Here is a 14,117-nt window from a genome sequence, read left to right as displayed (position 1 = left end):
TGAGCCCAACACCAAGCTCTCCTGGTGAGACCCAAGCCCAGACTGGCTCACTCCCACCCAGCCATGCACAGGGTTGCAGCAGTGAGTGATGCTTCTGCAAAGTGGTGGCGGAGGCACCCGGCAGCACTGACCTAAGTATCTTGGGCTTGCTTGGCCTTGCGTTCCTCTCTCTTCTCTACCACAGTGTTTGGAGCATCAGCACTGGCTTCATGCTGGGGGAGATGGGAGGAGTGGGAGGAAGGAGAGGGAGGGGGAGAGAGAGCCCAAAGCCTTGATGCGTGGAGAGGAAGTGCTCCCCCTCCTATGGTGGAAGATTGGTGAGCATAGTGAGCAGGGGCCACAGGCTCACTAGTATACCATTAAAATGTAGTATGTAAATATTTTCTTTCTCTCTCAGGCAAGAGCAATATGTATTGAATTCTTTAGGTAATTGCTATCTAGATAACTTAAATCAGTGGCTCAACTTTTCCAGATTGCTGTGCAGGAGTCTGAACTGTTTTGCATATTTTAAAAACTACTTGGTTACAAAATCAGACCTAAAAATACAAGTGTCACAACATGCTATTGCTGAAAAGTTGCTTGCATTCTCACTTTTATCATATTATAAACTAATTATATAATAAAAACATACACTTGAGTGTATAGATTACAGAGCAGAATTAACAAGTCGTGTGAAATTTTAGTTTGTACTGAATTTGCTAGTGCTTTTTATGTAGCCTGTTGTGAAACTAGGCAATTACCTAGTTAAGTTTATGTACTCTTGGGGGTTTGCTTACCTGGTTAAAAACAGCATGCATAACTGTTCTGAGTTTGTATTGTAGGTGCTTATGAACAGAATTCACCTGACCCTGGAGGACTTAAATACTTCAGGGATAGTGACCTTTATAAACACCAGGGAGAGAGAGAGATCTACTTTACCTAGAAATAAGTTAGTTTCTCCGACTTCGTCATAGTCTCTAATCAGTTCTTCTCTGGGTGCCCTGATCTCCACTACAAGAGGTGGTTTGTTTACACAAACTGTTCTTATTGGGATATTAAGACATTTTGAATAACTTTAAGATTCTGGAATCTAACATGATTAGCAGACCTGTGTCTAAACTGGACCGCATTCACTTAAAGATAGTTAGGGTGCTGTTCAAAATTTTTGTAACACTTCTTCACTTTTTAGGGTAGACCTCTATTTCCTGAAACCCAGATCTTACTTGGTATTTACTTGAGTTGCTGCTGCTGTGTGTTGAAATCATCAGTTCTAGAGTTAATGGTGGAGTGGAACTCAGCTTTTTCCTACCTTAAATACATTTCCCTTTTATTTCTCTTCAGGATTCTTTCCCTGTGTCCATTATCAGAAAATGTAACCAGCTTTTGTTACCTGATTTGTTCTGGTTTATTTTTGCTTAGTGTGTGTATTTTGCACCATAATGGTGGTGCATGGTATTTTATGCTTTGCATTTTATGTTTCATATGTTTCTTTCCTTTTATTATAGCTTTTGGGATATTGCATATTATAATTGACAAGAGCAATCTGTTCTGAAGCTGCATCTTACAGATCAGCTTACAACTATGCTGCACTTTCCTTTTGGGGCTAAACTGTCAGTGGCTAACAATAGAGGCATTGTTGATACTCAGTAAAAATGACTTTTAAAAGTGAATTAGATGATCAGAGGACCTACAACAGAAGAAGGAGAAATAGAGGAAAAGAGAAAATAAGTTTGTCACTTGATAATGTAACATTCAGCTCTCGTTGATACCCAAGTTTTCTTTTCTATGGACTGTGGCAGGAAGAGTTTAGAACTGTGGTGTCCAACACACTAGCTATTAGGGATGTTAAATTGTGATTAATCAGCTACTCAATTAGTTGATAAAAGGTGGGTGCTCGCTACCCTGCTGCGGCTTTTCAGTTTAAATGTAGTAGGAGCTGGGAACAGTATTGCAGCTCTGCTTTTTTAAATGTAGTAAGAGCCCAGCAGAGATGGTGCTGACGGGAACCGGCTTTTAAGCCTGCTCTCCCGCCCCTTCTCCCCCCCAGCACTGGCTCCTGTTTCCTCTCCCCCCTTCCCCTTTGCTGCCTCTGATATAGGCTTGTAGGTTTGTCTGCCTAGGCTTATTAGGTAGTCAACTATTACATCCCTACTAGCCACCTGTGGCTGTTTGGCTTGTTGAGTGTGGCCAGTTCACTTCAGAACTGGTTAGCTACCATGGGTTTAGAAAATACCCAGCCAAATCACGTGAGATGCTGCTGAAGACAATAAGTAAATATAAACAGGCTTCTTTATTTAGGGAAAGCCTATATAAGCTGTCTCCTATTTTCTTTGATAAAACTCAGTCCAGCATATTCAGATTTGACATGAACATATAAACACATTTACATTTTGATAAATGTCAGTTTTTCATGTTGATTCTTACCACCAGTGTGCAACGAGCATTTCTATAAAGCCTTTAAAATGGTAGAACATAGGTTTAAAAAAAATCTCAAGTTATTTTGTGTGATCAATTGCGAGTGCTTTGTTTCCCTGTAGATTTCAGTAACTATAGCACTATTTCTAATCTTGCTTCAGTATTTATTGTACAAAGGCACTCTTAATGAACATGTAGTGTTTTTGAAAAATTCGCCTAACCCCCAGAAGACTGAAGTCTGTACAGTACTTGATCGTACAACACTTTTCCCTCTTCCTGCCTTCAGTTGCTTGACCTTTTAAGCTTGTCCTTTTAAAATAAGTAACAAAATCAGCATAACTCTGTAGTAACAGTTGCTCAGTTTCTTCTGACTTTAACCAGTAGATTTGTGCTTTTGAAGAACCAGTTTCTTGAATCTATTAAGAGCTATAATAGGCAGTAAAGTCATCTTAAACCCATCTGCACCTGGAAGTAAATGACAAGTGTCTTCAACGAGTCTCTTATTATAGATAATCGTGCTGGTTACACATTCCTGTGAAGCTAAGAAAAACAATCTCAGATAAGACATTCAAAGTATATTTAAGCTATCCGAATTCTTGCCATCTATGGCACAATAAACTGACCAAATTTGGTCAAATATTTTAAGCCAGTTAGTCATATGTCTTTTAATGTGCTGCATGTGTAAGCTTTTGATTCTCTTAGCAACAATATTTGTATGGATATGTGTTGGCAGTTTCTCTTATGTATGTTTTAAAAATATGTAAGAGGCTTTTTCTATGGACAATTACTGCTGCAAACAAGCGGACTGTTTATTTTGCTGTGCAGAACTAATACATTTTAAATGTCTTTTTTGCAGATTATGCTTTTGAAAAGAGAAGTTTTTACATCTAAATGCAATTCTCAATTTATTGTAAAATTGAAAGCAGCTTAGTTCAAATCAGTCAGGAAATGCAAAGGCTAAATTCCAAAAGTAATGTTAATTTAACCACATTTATCCTGTATAAAGTACATCATGCTGTTGAACTTGATATTAATCTATGCATTTTTAATTGGAAAAACAGGAATAGGAAATATAATATTTGTGCATTGTAACCAGGTTAACGTTACTGTTTAAACTCGACTTTTGTGTCTTGTGACTTTTTTATTCAGTGAAATATTAATGCATTTATGATAAGTTCTTTATGCAACAAATTTTCTTTTCTTCGAATGAAAACATGATCAGCCCTGTACAAAGAAAGTAGAAGGGATTTTTTGAGTAATAATAAATCTGTAATTTTCAGTATTATGGAAAATTTTTAGAAGATTTAAAAGTGAAAGTATATTATAAGTATACACTTTATCTACATTGTATCCGAAGAATAATTCTCCGGGTTTTAGGACTTCTCTAATTGAGTGCTTCTTTCAATGTCCTGGTTTTCATTCGTGTGTGTGTGTGTGTGGGTGTGGGGGGGGGGGGGGGGGGGGAGAGTGGGGGATGGGGAAGGCACAGATTAGTAGATTAAACTCTTGAGAAGACCTGGGGATATAGTTGCCTGCGTCCTTGCTGTTCTGAATTACAAAGGGCCTTCTCTCTGCATTCTACTCTCTGCATTCTACTCTGCCCATTTAAGGGCAGCAATATGTAAGTTGGCAGAGAAACATACTGAATACCCCCCTTGTGAGAAAAATACTCTTAACATGGAGGAGGAAAGCAGAACAGCAGGTGGTCAAGTTGAGAAAATATCTGTCCTTATGTATTTACGCAGCACAGAGGTGAATGTGGTAGTGTGTGTAGCTGCATAAACAGAATACATAGGGTCATGTCCTTAGAAGACCTATGGGTTCTCTCTTGCAGTATATGAAATGGCTACATAGGCAAATATATCCTAAAGGTACACATTTATAGACCTGTAAAAAGTATATAGTTGCTTAAAGAATAAAAGGTGGCTATGGAATTAGGGATGTTACGTTCAGATTAGTTGGCTAATCGAATAGTCTATGCAGTTTTCATCGACTATTTAGCTGATACGGGTGCCTCCGCCTTAGAAATATAGCAACAGCCCCAGGGCTGCTGTGACACTTCAAAGGTAAAAGTGCTGTGTGGAGTCCCCAGCTGACCCTGGGCTCGCGCAGCGCTGCTGCTTTGAAATGTTGCGTGCAGCCTGGGGCTAGCCCTGGGCTGCACTCAGCATTTCAAAGCAGCAGAGCTTGTGTGGAGCTCAGGATCTGGCCCCAGGGTCCATGTGGCATTGCTGCTTTGAAGCTCCCTCTCGTTCTCTCCCTTTCCCCCGCTGCCTCTTTCTGATAGCAGCAGCATCAAGGGTGGTGGGGAGTGACTAGTTGGAAATCCCTACATGGAATGTAGTTTGCAATAGAAACCTTATACGGTTGTAGAAATGCCAAATATTACTTCTCATTCTATACCTTTAAGCCCATCTTCACTATAGCTAAAAACCAAAACTATAGTAGGGCACCAAATGTCAAAAGAGTTGTCTTCTGTCCCAGTTACAATAATTTTGTGATGTAGATAAAACCTAGCTTATTTCCTAAAAAACACTGAAGTAGCAATATGAGTTAACTTACTTGAGGATGTAGCACACTTTGGGGAACAGTTAGAGTCCTGTCTAATAATATAAAATGGAGTCATGTTGTATCTGGGTTCCCCAGCATAGTTATAGTTGTAAATGAAGCTTTGCAGGGTAAGGCCCTACTTAACTTCCAGTATTGTAAATCCTGCAGTATTAGTTTTGTTGCCACAATTTTAATTAGCTTGCTTTGCACAGTACATAATTTTGCGTACTTTTTTGAGTATTTACTTAGTACTAAACTAATAGTCAATGCCTCTAAAATGTAAAAGATTGAAGTGACTGGACTCTTTGTACAGCAACTGGTTGACTTGAATCTTCTGAATTTTGTGTTGTAATACATTCATTAAAAAGTGACTAATACAGTAGTTGGAAGCAATGTGTGGTTATTTTTTTTAAAATGGATTGCATATAGGTAACCTAATAGCAGAGGGTTTTTTATGTAGATCCAACAATTTTTTCTTAAATGTATCTACTCTACTTTTTACAAATTATCTGTTAATAAATCGATAATAAATATAAATAAATAATGGTCACTATTAGATTATTGTTTTTCTGTGATTTTTCTCCCCTCTCTCCGCGCCCTGTGCCTTTTGTGGAACTCCGCTGCAATTACTTGATGATCATGATTCTGCAATTCAAGAAGGGCCTAATTGATCAAAAAATAGCTCTTAGATAAAATAAATCTATTTGAGGACTTGATAGATACACTTTTAAAGCTTTCAGCAATTTTTCCTGTATAGTTACTGCTTTGGTTGGTTTGAGAATTTTCTTTCCGCTGATAAACAATCTAACATCTCTCCAGACTTCCTCTCCTCTAAAACATCTTTTTTCTAAATGTTTTTTCCAAGAAAAACAAGAATTTAAAGCAAGACATCAGTGTGAATTTCCTAATTTGTGTGTGTTTGTTTCTTTCCTTCTAGGCTTGCATAGATGATAACATAGATATGGTGAAATTTCTGGTGGAAAATGGAGCAAATATTAACCAACCAGATAATGAAGGCTGGATACCTCTACATGCAGCTTCTTCCTGTGGATACCTTGATATAGCAGAGTAAGGATTTGTCCTCTTCTGTTAAAAACATTTGTGTGTATACCATAGTTTTGCAGAGAGAATATCAGGAGTGCTGGGAGTAGATGGCATTCATAAACAAGAGCTTTTAACTTTTAAGTCATGAATTATCAGAGACATTTTGCATATTATACTTTGAGTCTGTGAATTATTTAATGTACATAGCTACTGGGCATATATAATTTCTTATTTTCCTTTTAGATTAATAAATTATCATAGTTTTCATAGGGTCCAGCCATATAAATTACAACAACCAAATTACACTATTTCAAAACTTGTTTTCCTCTGTAGTAGAGTTGGGACTAATATATATAATTTGTAACTTATAATCATGTTGAAGCCATATCTGAAGTTAGTACTAGCTCACAACAGATCCCATGCTAGTTGTATTTGCAATTTTGGTTTTTTAGCATGGGGTGGGCAAAAGGGCCTCCACGGGCCGGATCCGGCCCACCAAGCAGCTTGTTCAGGTCCATGGAGGCCCTGCCGCTTCCTCTGTCCCCAGGCCAATTAGGTCCTGAGGGCGGGAGGAGTGTGTGAAGTTTCCTCTGCCCTGCTCCTGCCCTGATTTGGGCATGGGGCATGAGTGCTTAGTGGGAAGGGGTAGGGCAAAGGGGCTGGGGACCGGGAAGCCTGGAAGCATCATAACCCCGCGCCTTCAATTTGAGGCCCTGCCCCTTCCAGTGCAGCCCGGGGCCACTTCAGAAATTATTTCCCACCCCTGCTTTAGCCTCTCCTGGTTGTTCTTGTGGAATAAATTAAGAGTGACATCACAGAACAGACTGTTACGGTCAGAGTTAAGGGTTAGTTATGTGACACAATCAGAGTCCAGGGAGAGGCTTTTTCCTTCAAAAACTCTTTGAAGAAGACGTGATAGCAACTGGAAACATTTGGTTATTTATGAGATCACTGTCTCCATTGGCAAAAATGATTGGGTTTAGATAATATACACCTATCAGAGTAAGCTTCTTTTGACCCCTCTTCATGAAGACTTCCAAGTGTTGGCGACCGTTATGGTTTTGCCATTAAAAAGGCCATTGTATCTCACTTGTAAATTTGGCTTAAGACGAATTCCATTAGATCTGCAATATTCAGGGCACTGTGTGATCCAATATTAGACCTGGAAGAAACAGATTTTTTTGAATATATTGCTAACCTTACAATTTCAGCCCTTTGTCATAGGAATTACATGTTTGAGGGAAAGGTAATTGCTGCCCTGGTCCATGAAAGATTGGGAAGAGTATGTTGGCTACACATGTAAAACATGAGTGAAAAATCCAAAGACTGCCTTGAATGCCAGTTTTTTATAGGCAGGAATATTAGGAGTTTTAAAGAGAAAAGAGGCTGTTTTCAACCTTTTGTAAAACATAGGCATATGGTTGATAGATGCACAGCCTCTGTAATTTGTGCTCTGTCTTCGGAGATAGTGAAAACATTCCAAATACTTTCACGTACTTTGAGTATGTATTGAAAATCTATACCTTCTCATCTTGTGATAGGTGTTTAAGTCACTAGGGAAGTTTTTTTTCGAAAGTTTCAAAAGCCATTAATAGTAGTTTAGCTTTCTTCTCAAGAAGGGTGCTAACTTAAATAGTAATTTTGATTCAGCATTCCAATTTGCTGTGGTCAAGCGATATCCATGCTCACAAAGAAGACTGATGCTTCCCATGCCCATGAAAAAACATGTTCCTTCAACTCGAGTATTTCTCTAGTTAAAACCCCCTCCATTTTGCAGAAGCCAGGCACCTAATATTTTATCTTCTCTTACTGAGTTGCCAAGATTTATCTGCAGTGGTCTCTTGCTTTCTAGATTTTCCTGCAAAGGAGAGGGTATTGGATTGAGATTTTTCCATGAGACCAGTGAATTGGAGATTGGGAGCCAACTTTGAAATTAGGGATTTTTGGGCGTAAACAAATAACCATTTAAATGATAAGCAGATGTTTATTGGTTAATGGTGTCGGCTACACTTTTAGCCTCCCAGGAAGACAGCTTTGGTGTAGCAGAGCAGCAAAGCTTCCTCCGCAGGAGAGGAGCGGGCAGCTCCTGTGTACTGGCTCCCAGGGAGACCTGGCTGAAGGCTCTGCAGTATAAAGCATGTAATTGTGTAACCACTGATTTTTAGTGGTTACACGGTTACCCTATTACATGATTTTTAACATCCCCAGTTGAAATCTAGTTGGAGCAGAGGATGCAGTGAGCTGGGCCAAGTGGCCTGCTCGGATAATTGCACAACATAGGGAAGGCCTAAGGAGCCAAAGCTGATTACAAGCTTTTCCACATACAGTGGAAGGTCCTGAGCAGGTCTGTGTGCCACATCACAGCTATTGAGGCTGATGGAGCTGAGGAATCTGGATAACAGGAAGGGGAAGAATGGTGTCCTCAAAATAATAAACCAAATTTACTGTAACACATGTTTTAAACACCTGTAAAATGTTGTGGTTTGAAGGTAGTTAGGGAATAAGAGAATTGCTGCAAAATTTGGATTTTTGTCCTTTTGACGATAAACAATGCTTCAGCTTTTTTCGAATATTGTCCGGCCCATGAAAGAAACAGCAGATGCCTCTTACACCCATTATTCTAACACTATACAGGACTATGTAGCACTTTAAAGACTAACAAGATGGTTTATTAGATGATGAGCTTTCGTGGGCCAGACCCACTTCCTCAGATCAAATAGTGGAAGAAAATAGTCACAACCATATATACCAAAGGATACAATTTTAAAAAAATGAACACCTATGGAAAGGACAAATCACATTTCAGAACAGAAGGGGGATGCAGGGAAAATTAGACACCACGCTCTTCAGAAAACCCACTGACTCATACAGTTACCTACATGCTTCCAGCTCCCATCCAGCACACACCATACGATCCATCATCTATAGCCAAGCCCTTCGATACAACCGCATCTGCTCTAATCCCACAGACAGAGACCAGAAACTTCAGGATCTCTACCAAGCATTTATAAACCTCAACTGCCCACCCGGAGAAATAAAAAAGCAAATTGAAAGAGCCAAACGAATACCTAGAAACCATCTACTACAAGACAGACCCAAGAAAACCAACAATAGAACACCACTTGTCATCACCTACAGCTCCCAACTTAAACCTGTCCAACACATTATCAATAGATTACAACCTATACTGGAACAGGACACTAAACTCCAAGAAGCTCTGGGAGACAGACCCATAGTCTCCTATAGACAACCACCTAACCTCAAGATGATTCTTACCAACAACCACAGGACATACCACACTAATACCAACCCTGGTACTTTCCCTTGCAACAAACCCCGCTGCCAGCTTTGTCCACATATTCACTCTGCTGACACCATTATTGGGCCTAACCAAGTGAGTTATAAGATCAAGAATACATATTCCTGCGCCTCCAGAAATATAATCTATGCTATCATGTGCGGAAAGTGTCCGTCTGCTATGTACATTGGACAAACGTCTCGGACACTTCGCCAAAGAATCAATGCCCACAAAACAGACATTAGACAGGATCACAAAGAAAAAACAGTTGTTTGTCATTTCAACCAGAAAGGACACTGTCTCGATGACCTGCTAACCTGCATCCTACTTCAGAAGACATTCAAATCTGCACTTGAAATGGAATCCTCTGAACTGGCATTCGTGCTAAAATTCGACACTCTCCGCAGGGGACTTAACAAAGACTCCAACTATCTTAGCCATTACAAAGATAGCTTCCCTAATTATCACCTCTAATACTATTAACTCACAGACATCTACCCTTCCCCACCTCTAATATCATTAACTCACTGGCATTCACCTTCCTTTCCCCTCCCCCCCGATTCCCCCTTCTGATCTGAAATGTGATTTGTCCTTTCCATATGTGTTCATTTTTTAAAAAATTGTATCCTTTGTTATATATGGTTGTGACTATTTTCTTCCACTATTTGATCTGAGGAAGTGGGTCTGGCCCACGAAAGCTCATCATCTAATAAACCATCTTGTTAGTCTTTAAAGTGCTACATAGTCCTGTATTTTGTTTCAGCTACACCAGACTAACACGGCTACATTTCTATCACTATTCTAACACTGAAAGAGCATTTATTGGTACCAAAGAACGTGGCCTTTTTGAAGCTGGCACTACTAGTGCCACCAAAGATCAGACGGCCTGTCCATTCTGTAGCATCCAGAGCTAGATATGAGGCTATCTTCCAACTGGCCTGTCCATCCAGATGTGCACGCTCTCCAAAGAGGAGAAATTTTTTGGAGAGGTGGGGACAGAATACTTTTATCCCACTCTGAATTCTTTAATGATGCAAGATATAAACAGAAGGAGCAAGCAACACCATCTGTCATCTATACCACTAATAGAGAGGCCACAAATTAGATGCCTTTGTAAGGTAGAACATTACTTCAGTAAATTTGCTGTTCCACCTAGAAAACTAGCAATTGTTAATGTAGAAAGATGATTTTATTAATTGCAGTGTGTTATCTGAATTCACCAACACTCGTTCAAGATGATAGACTTCATTTCCAATCAAGCATCATTGAAGTTGAACTGCTACATATATTGACAATCCAGTGGATACTTGATGGGAACTTCATGAAGCTTGCTGTGTGGTCCAGATTTCCCAGTTTAATCCTCCATGATCTAGCTTTTGAGTGCCAAAAGGAATCACATTTCCTCGAAGACTAAGAGCAGTCCTCCACTCCCTAAGTATCTATACCCCAAGTCTCGACCTATAAGCAACAAGCAGTTCCCAACCATTCTACCATCAAAGTGCTTAACTGCCTAAAATGCTAGAAGATTACATGAACTGTAAACAATGACTTCCCTTCATTTTACTTCCAGCTTCAGCCTTCTACCAAGAAAGCCTTTTGACATGACTTTTGAGAAATCAAGTTTAGTCCATGTTGCTACAGTTACACATTCTTACACTTCATTTGCTGGCTGCCTAGTTAATTTTTTCCCGGCTGCTTATTATATACTATGAGGCATGTGGGTTCTGGAAATAATCACTATGGGTTCTATGATAGTTCCCTTCTCTTCCTTTTTGCTTCCCTCTTCAAGGACCCTTCTTATGAGTGGATATTGAGACAAGAAGTGGAACTCCCTGCTCTGTATGGGAGCCATAGAACTTGTATCTCTTCAGTGTACTCAAGATATTTCCTCATCCTCAGAAAGGAAGGAGACCGGAGATTCAACTGAACATCTTCATCTGCAGTTCAAACAGTAGACGTGTAGTGAGGGCTTCAATAAACCCCTTGCTAAACAAAGGGCAGCTGGTTCACAGCTCTCAATTTGAGATTTATTTCCAAAGAGACATCAGGTATATAGGATATTCCAGAGATTTACCATGGGCCCAGACCATTACCAATATAGAGTGGTTCCCTTCCTTTCTCAATAGCACTAAGAGCATTTACAAAGGTATTACCTGTAGTGGCAGCTCGCCTGTATTGTCAAAGTTCTCTTACTCAGGGAACTGGTTGCACACAGAGAAAATATAGATGACAGTCCTGTCCCTGATCACTTATTTAGGGCTGCAAACAAATGTAAAAGTGTGGTGTAACTGTATACTCAGAGTTAAAGTATACCTATCACAGAACAGATTCCAGGTTGCAAAGGACTTCATCACTTGGCTTAAGATGAGCCTGCAAAAAGCTACAATTTCTTATCCTATTAGAGTTTTGTGTAATTTTGACAGTATCCACCTCTTTTCAATATTTTGCCGTTAATGCTTATAGGTTTGGTTATAGACCATCTACATGCTGAGCCACAACAGACTGGACTGGCTGATCTTACTCTTGCACTTCACTGTCCAGGTTGTAAAATAGGGAGAAAGCGTACATGGAAGTTCCCTTCACATATCCCCCGCCTACAAAAAAGATGGATTATAGATGCCTCTCTGTTAACTGAAATAGGCTTTCTGATCCCAACATATGCACAGGGTTCTTGGACCCACCAAAGAATCCCACCTGCACATAATTTCTGAAGCTGTGTACAGTGCAGATCAAACAAGCTGGAACATTGCTCTCCAGTAGCCCAAGAAATTCTGGTTCCTGAGCATTTTTCAGAACTCCTTACATCCGTGTGTCCCTACTCCCCTCTTCCCCAGTTATACTAACTTAGAACAAAGGTAAATTAGACAGGCCAACTCAGCAATCTCCATCAAAAAGTATGATGTTTGGATGCATGGCAGACCTTGAAAAGTTATGTTCAGAGGCTGTTCAATCCAACCTTGGCAAGAGTTGGCATTCCCTGAGAACATGCTATAAAACAAAATGGAAGAGACTTCCATCCCTGATGTCAGCCAGCATCATTAGAAACCCCTGGAAATGTATGACAGCCCCACTATTCAAGTATCAGCAGGGTAGCCGTGTTAGCCTGGATCTGCAAAAGTGACGAGGAGTCCTGTGGCACCTTACAGACAGATTTATTGGAGCATAAGCTTTCATGGGCAAAGATCTGCTTCCCCGCTATTGTTTATCTCTCTCTCTCAAAATGACAGGGCTAGCTCCAGCTCCTTTTAAGCCAGCTCCCTGTGCATACTGGGAGCCTGTGTGTAATGGTGAAGGTTAACCACTGAGCCCAGGCTTGTCCCTTAACTGTGTATACAGTTACATGTTCACTTACCTAGTTTACTGCACAGACTATTGACATTTAAGTTAAGGTGAATAACTCATAGCAGTAGTACAGGTTGTCATTCTTTATGTGGAGCAGCATTACAGAGGGATGAAAGATGCTGCCAGTGGCTTCACACACATTTAGTCTCAGCTCTTTCTACTAGGTTTATTATGTATTCAAAAAGGTTTTAATACATTTATTTGTGTTAGGCTTTTTAATTGTGAGGGAAAATTCCCCTAACAAGCAGAACGCTGAGCTCCCTTACTGCACCTCCGAAGGGCCGAGGGCAGATGGCCCATAGTGCTGCCTGGTGTGCATGGCGCTTTAGCAGCAATTTATAGGGCCCAGGGTGCAGCAGTAATGGCCCCTGAATAGTCAGGCCCCAGGGCAATTACCCCCATTGTGTCCCCTCTCCCATTGGTGGGCCTGGCTAGTCGTCAGTTTATGGGAAAAGATATCTTGTCAAACCAAATTTAAATTTTTATATAAAAATATTAAAGGTGACACTGATTGTAATATACTTAGATTTTTTTCAAAGTGTTTGACTTCATACTGCATGACATTTTGATTAAAGAACTAGAATGATATAAAATGTGGCACATTAAATTGATTAAAATTGATTTCAATGTGTTGAATATGGCTCATTGTAACTGTATATATTTCTAGGAACAAGAATGTAGGCTGTGCTTACAGAATTCTGGAAAGCAATGAATCTGAAAAATGTTTGGAAGTCGTGGTGGATAATCAGCTGAACATGAGCTCTCAGTGCTACACTGAGGCCAAAAGGGCTAATGTGAGTCCTGGATGTGTAAACAGGGGAATCTAGAATGGGAGTTAGAGAGGCTATTTTATCCTTTTGTTTACCCATTCTGCATCCACTGCTGTACTACTGTGGCTAATTGTGGTGTCCATGATTCAAGAAGGATGTTGATCAGTTGAATGGGGTTCAGAGAAGAGTGATGAAGATGATTTAAGGATTAGAAAACCTACCTTAAAATGGCAGATTGAAGGAGCTCTGGTTTAGTTTAACAAGGAGATGGTTAAAGTATGACTTGATCCGTCTGTATGTATTTAGATGGGGAACTCACATTTGGTTAAAGTCTCCTCTAGCTTACTGGTGAAGGTATAACTTGGTCCACTTGCTGTAAATTTAGATTAGACAAATTCAGACCAGAAATAACCTGTACGTTTTTAATAGCAGGAATATTTAATCATTGAAACAATTTACTCAGGATAATGGTGAATAGTTGGACACTTGCTGTTTTTAAATGAACACTGGATGTCTAGTAAAAAATACGTTCTAGGATCTATTTGGGAGAAAATATTCTATGGCTTGTGTTATACAGTTCAGACTAGATCTTGATGGTCCCTTCTATCCTGGAATCTGTGAATTATTTTCCCCCATTTCTCCATACTTTCCATTTTTTTAACTGAGTTTTTTTTCTATCCTTTTACCTCAGACTCACTCTGATTAAAAATCATACATTA

The 14,117-nt window shown here is 39.8% G+C and overlaps 1 protein-coding gene across 8 annotated transcripts in view; it reads left to right on the top strand.

The window, feature by feature from the left end:
• PPP1R12A (protein phosphatase 1 regulatory subunit 12A) overlaps positions 1-14,117 on the top strand; it is a 177,693-nt gene that overhangs the window by 44,478 nt on the left and 119,098 nt on the right. For all 8 annotated transcript variants that reach the window (XM_075932387.2, XM_075932351.2, XM_075932358.2 and 5 more), the window contains exon 2: positions 5,882-6,012. In XM_075932387.2, the coding sequence (XP_075788502.2) occupies positions 5,882-6,012 (131 nt within the window). The remainder of the gene's footprint in view (positions 1-5,881; positions 6,013-14,117) is intronic.

The sequence above is a fragment of the Pelodiscus sinensis genome, chromosome 1 (assembly GCF_052426305.1).
Source record: "Pelodiscus sinensis isolate ZL-2025 chromosome 1, ASM5242630v1, whole genome shotgun sequence".
Taxonomy (NCBI): Eukaryota; Metazoa; Chordata; order Testudines; family Trionychidae; genus Pelodiscus; species Pelodiscus sinensis.
This window is presented reverse-complemented; position numbering and strand designations above follow the sequence as displayed.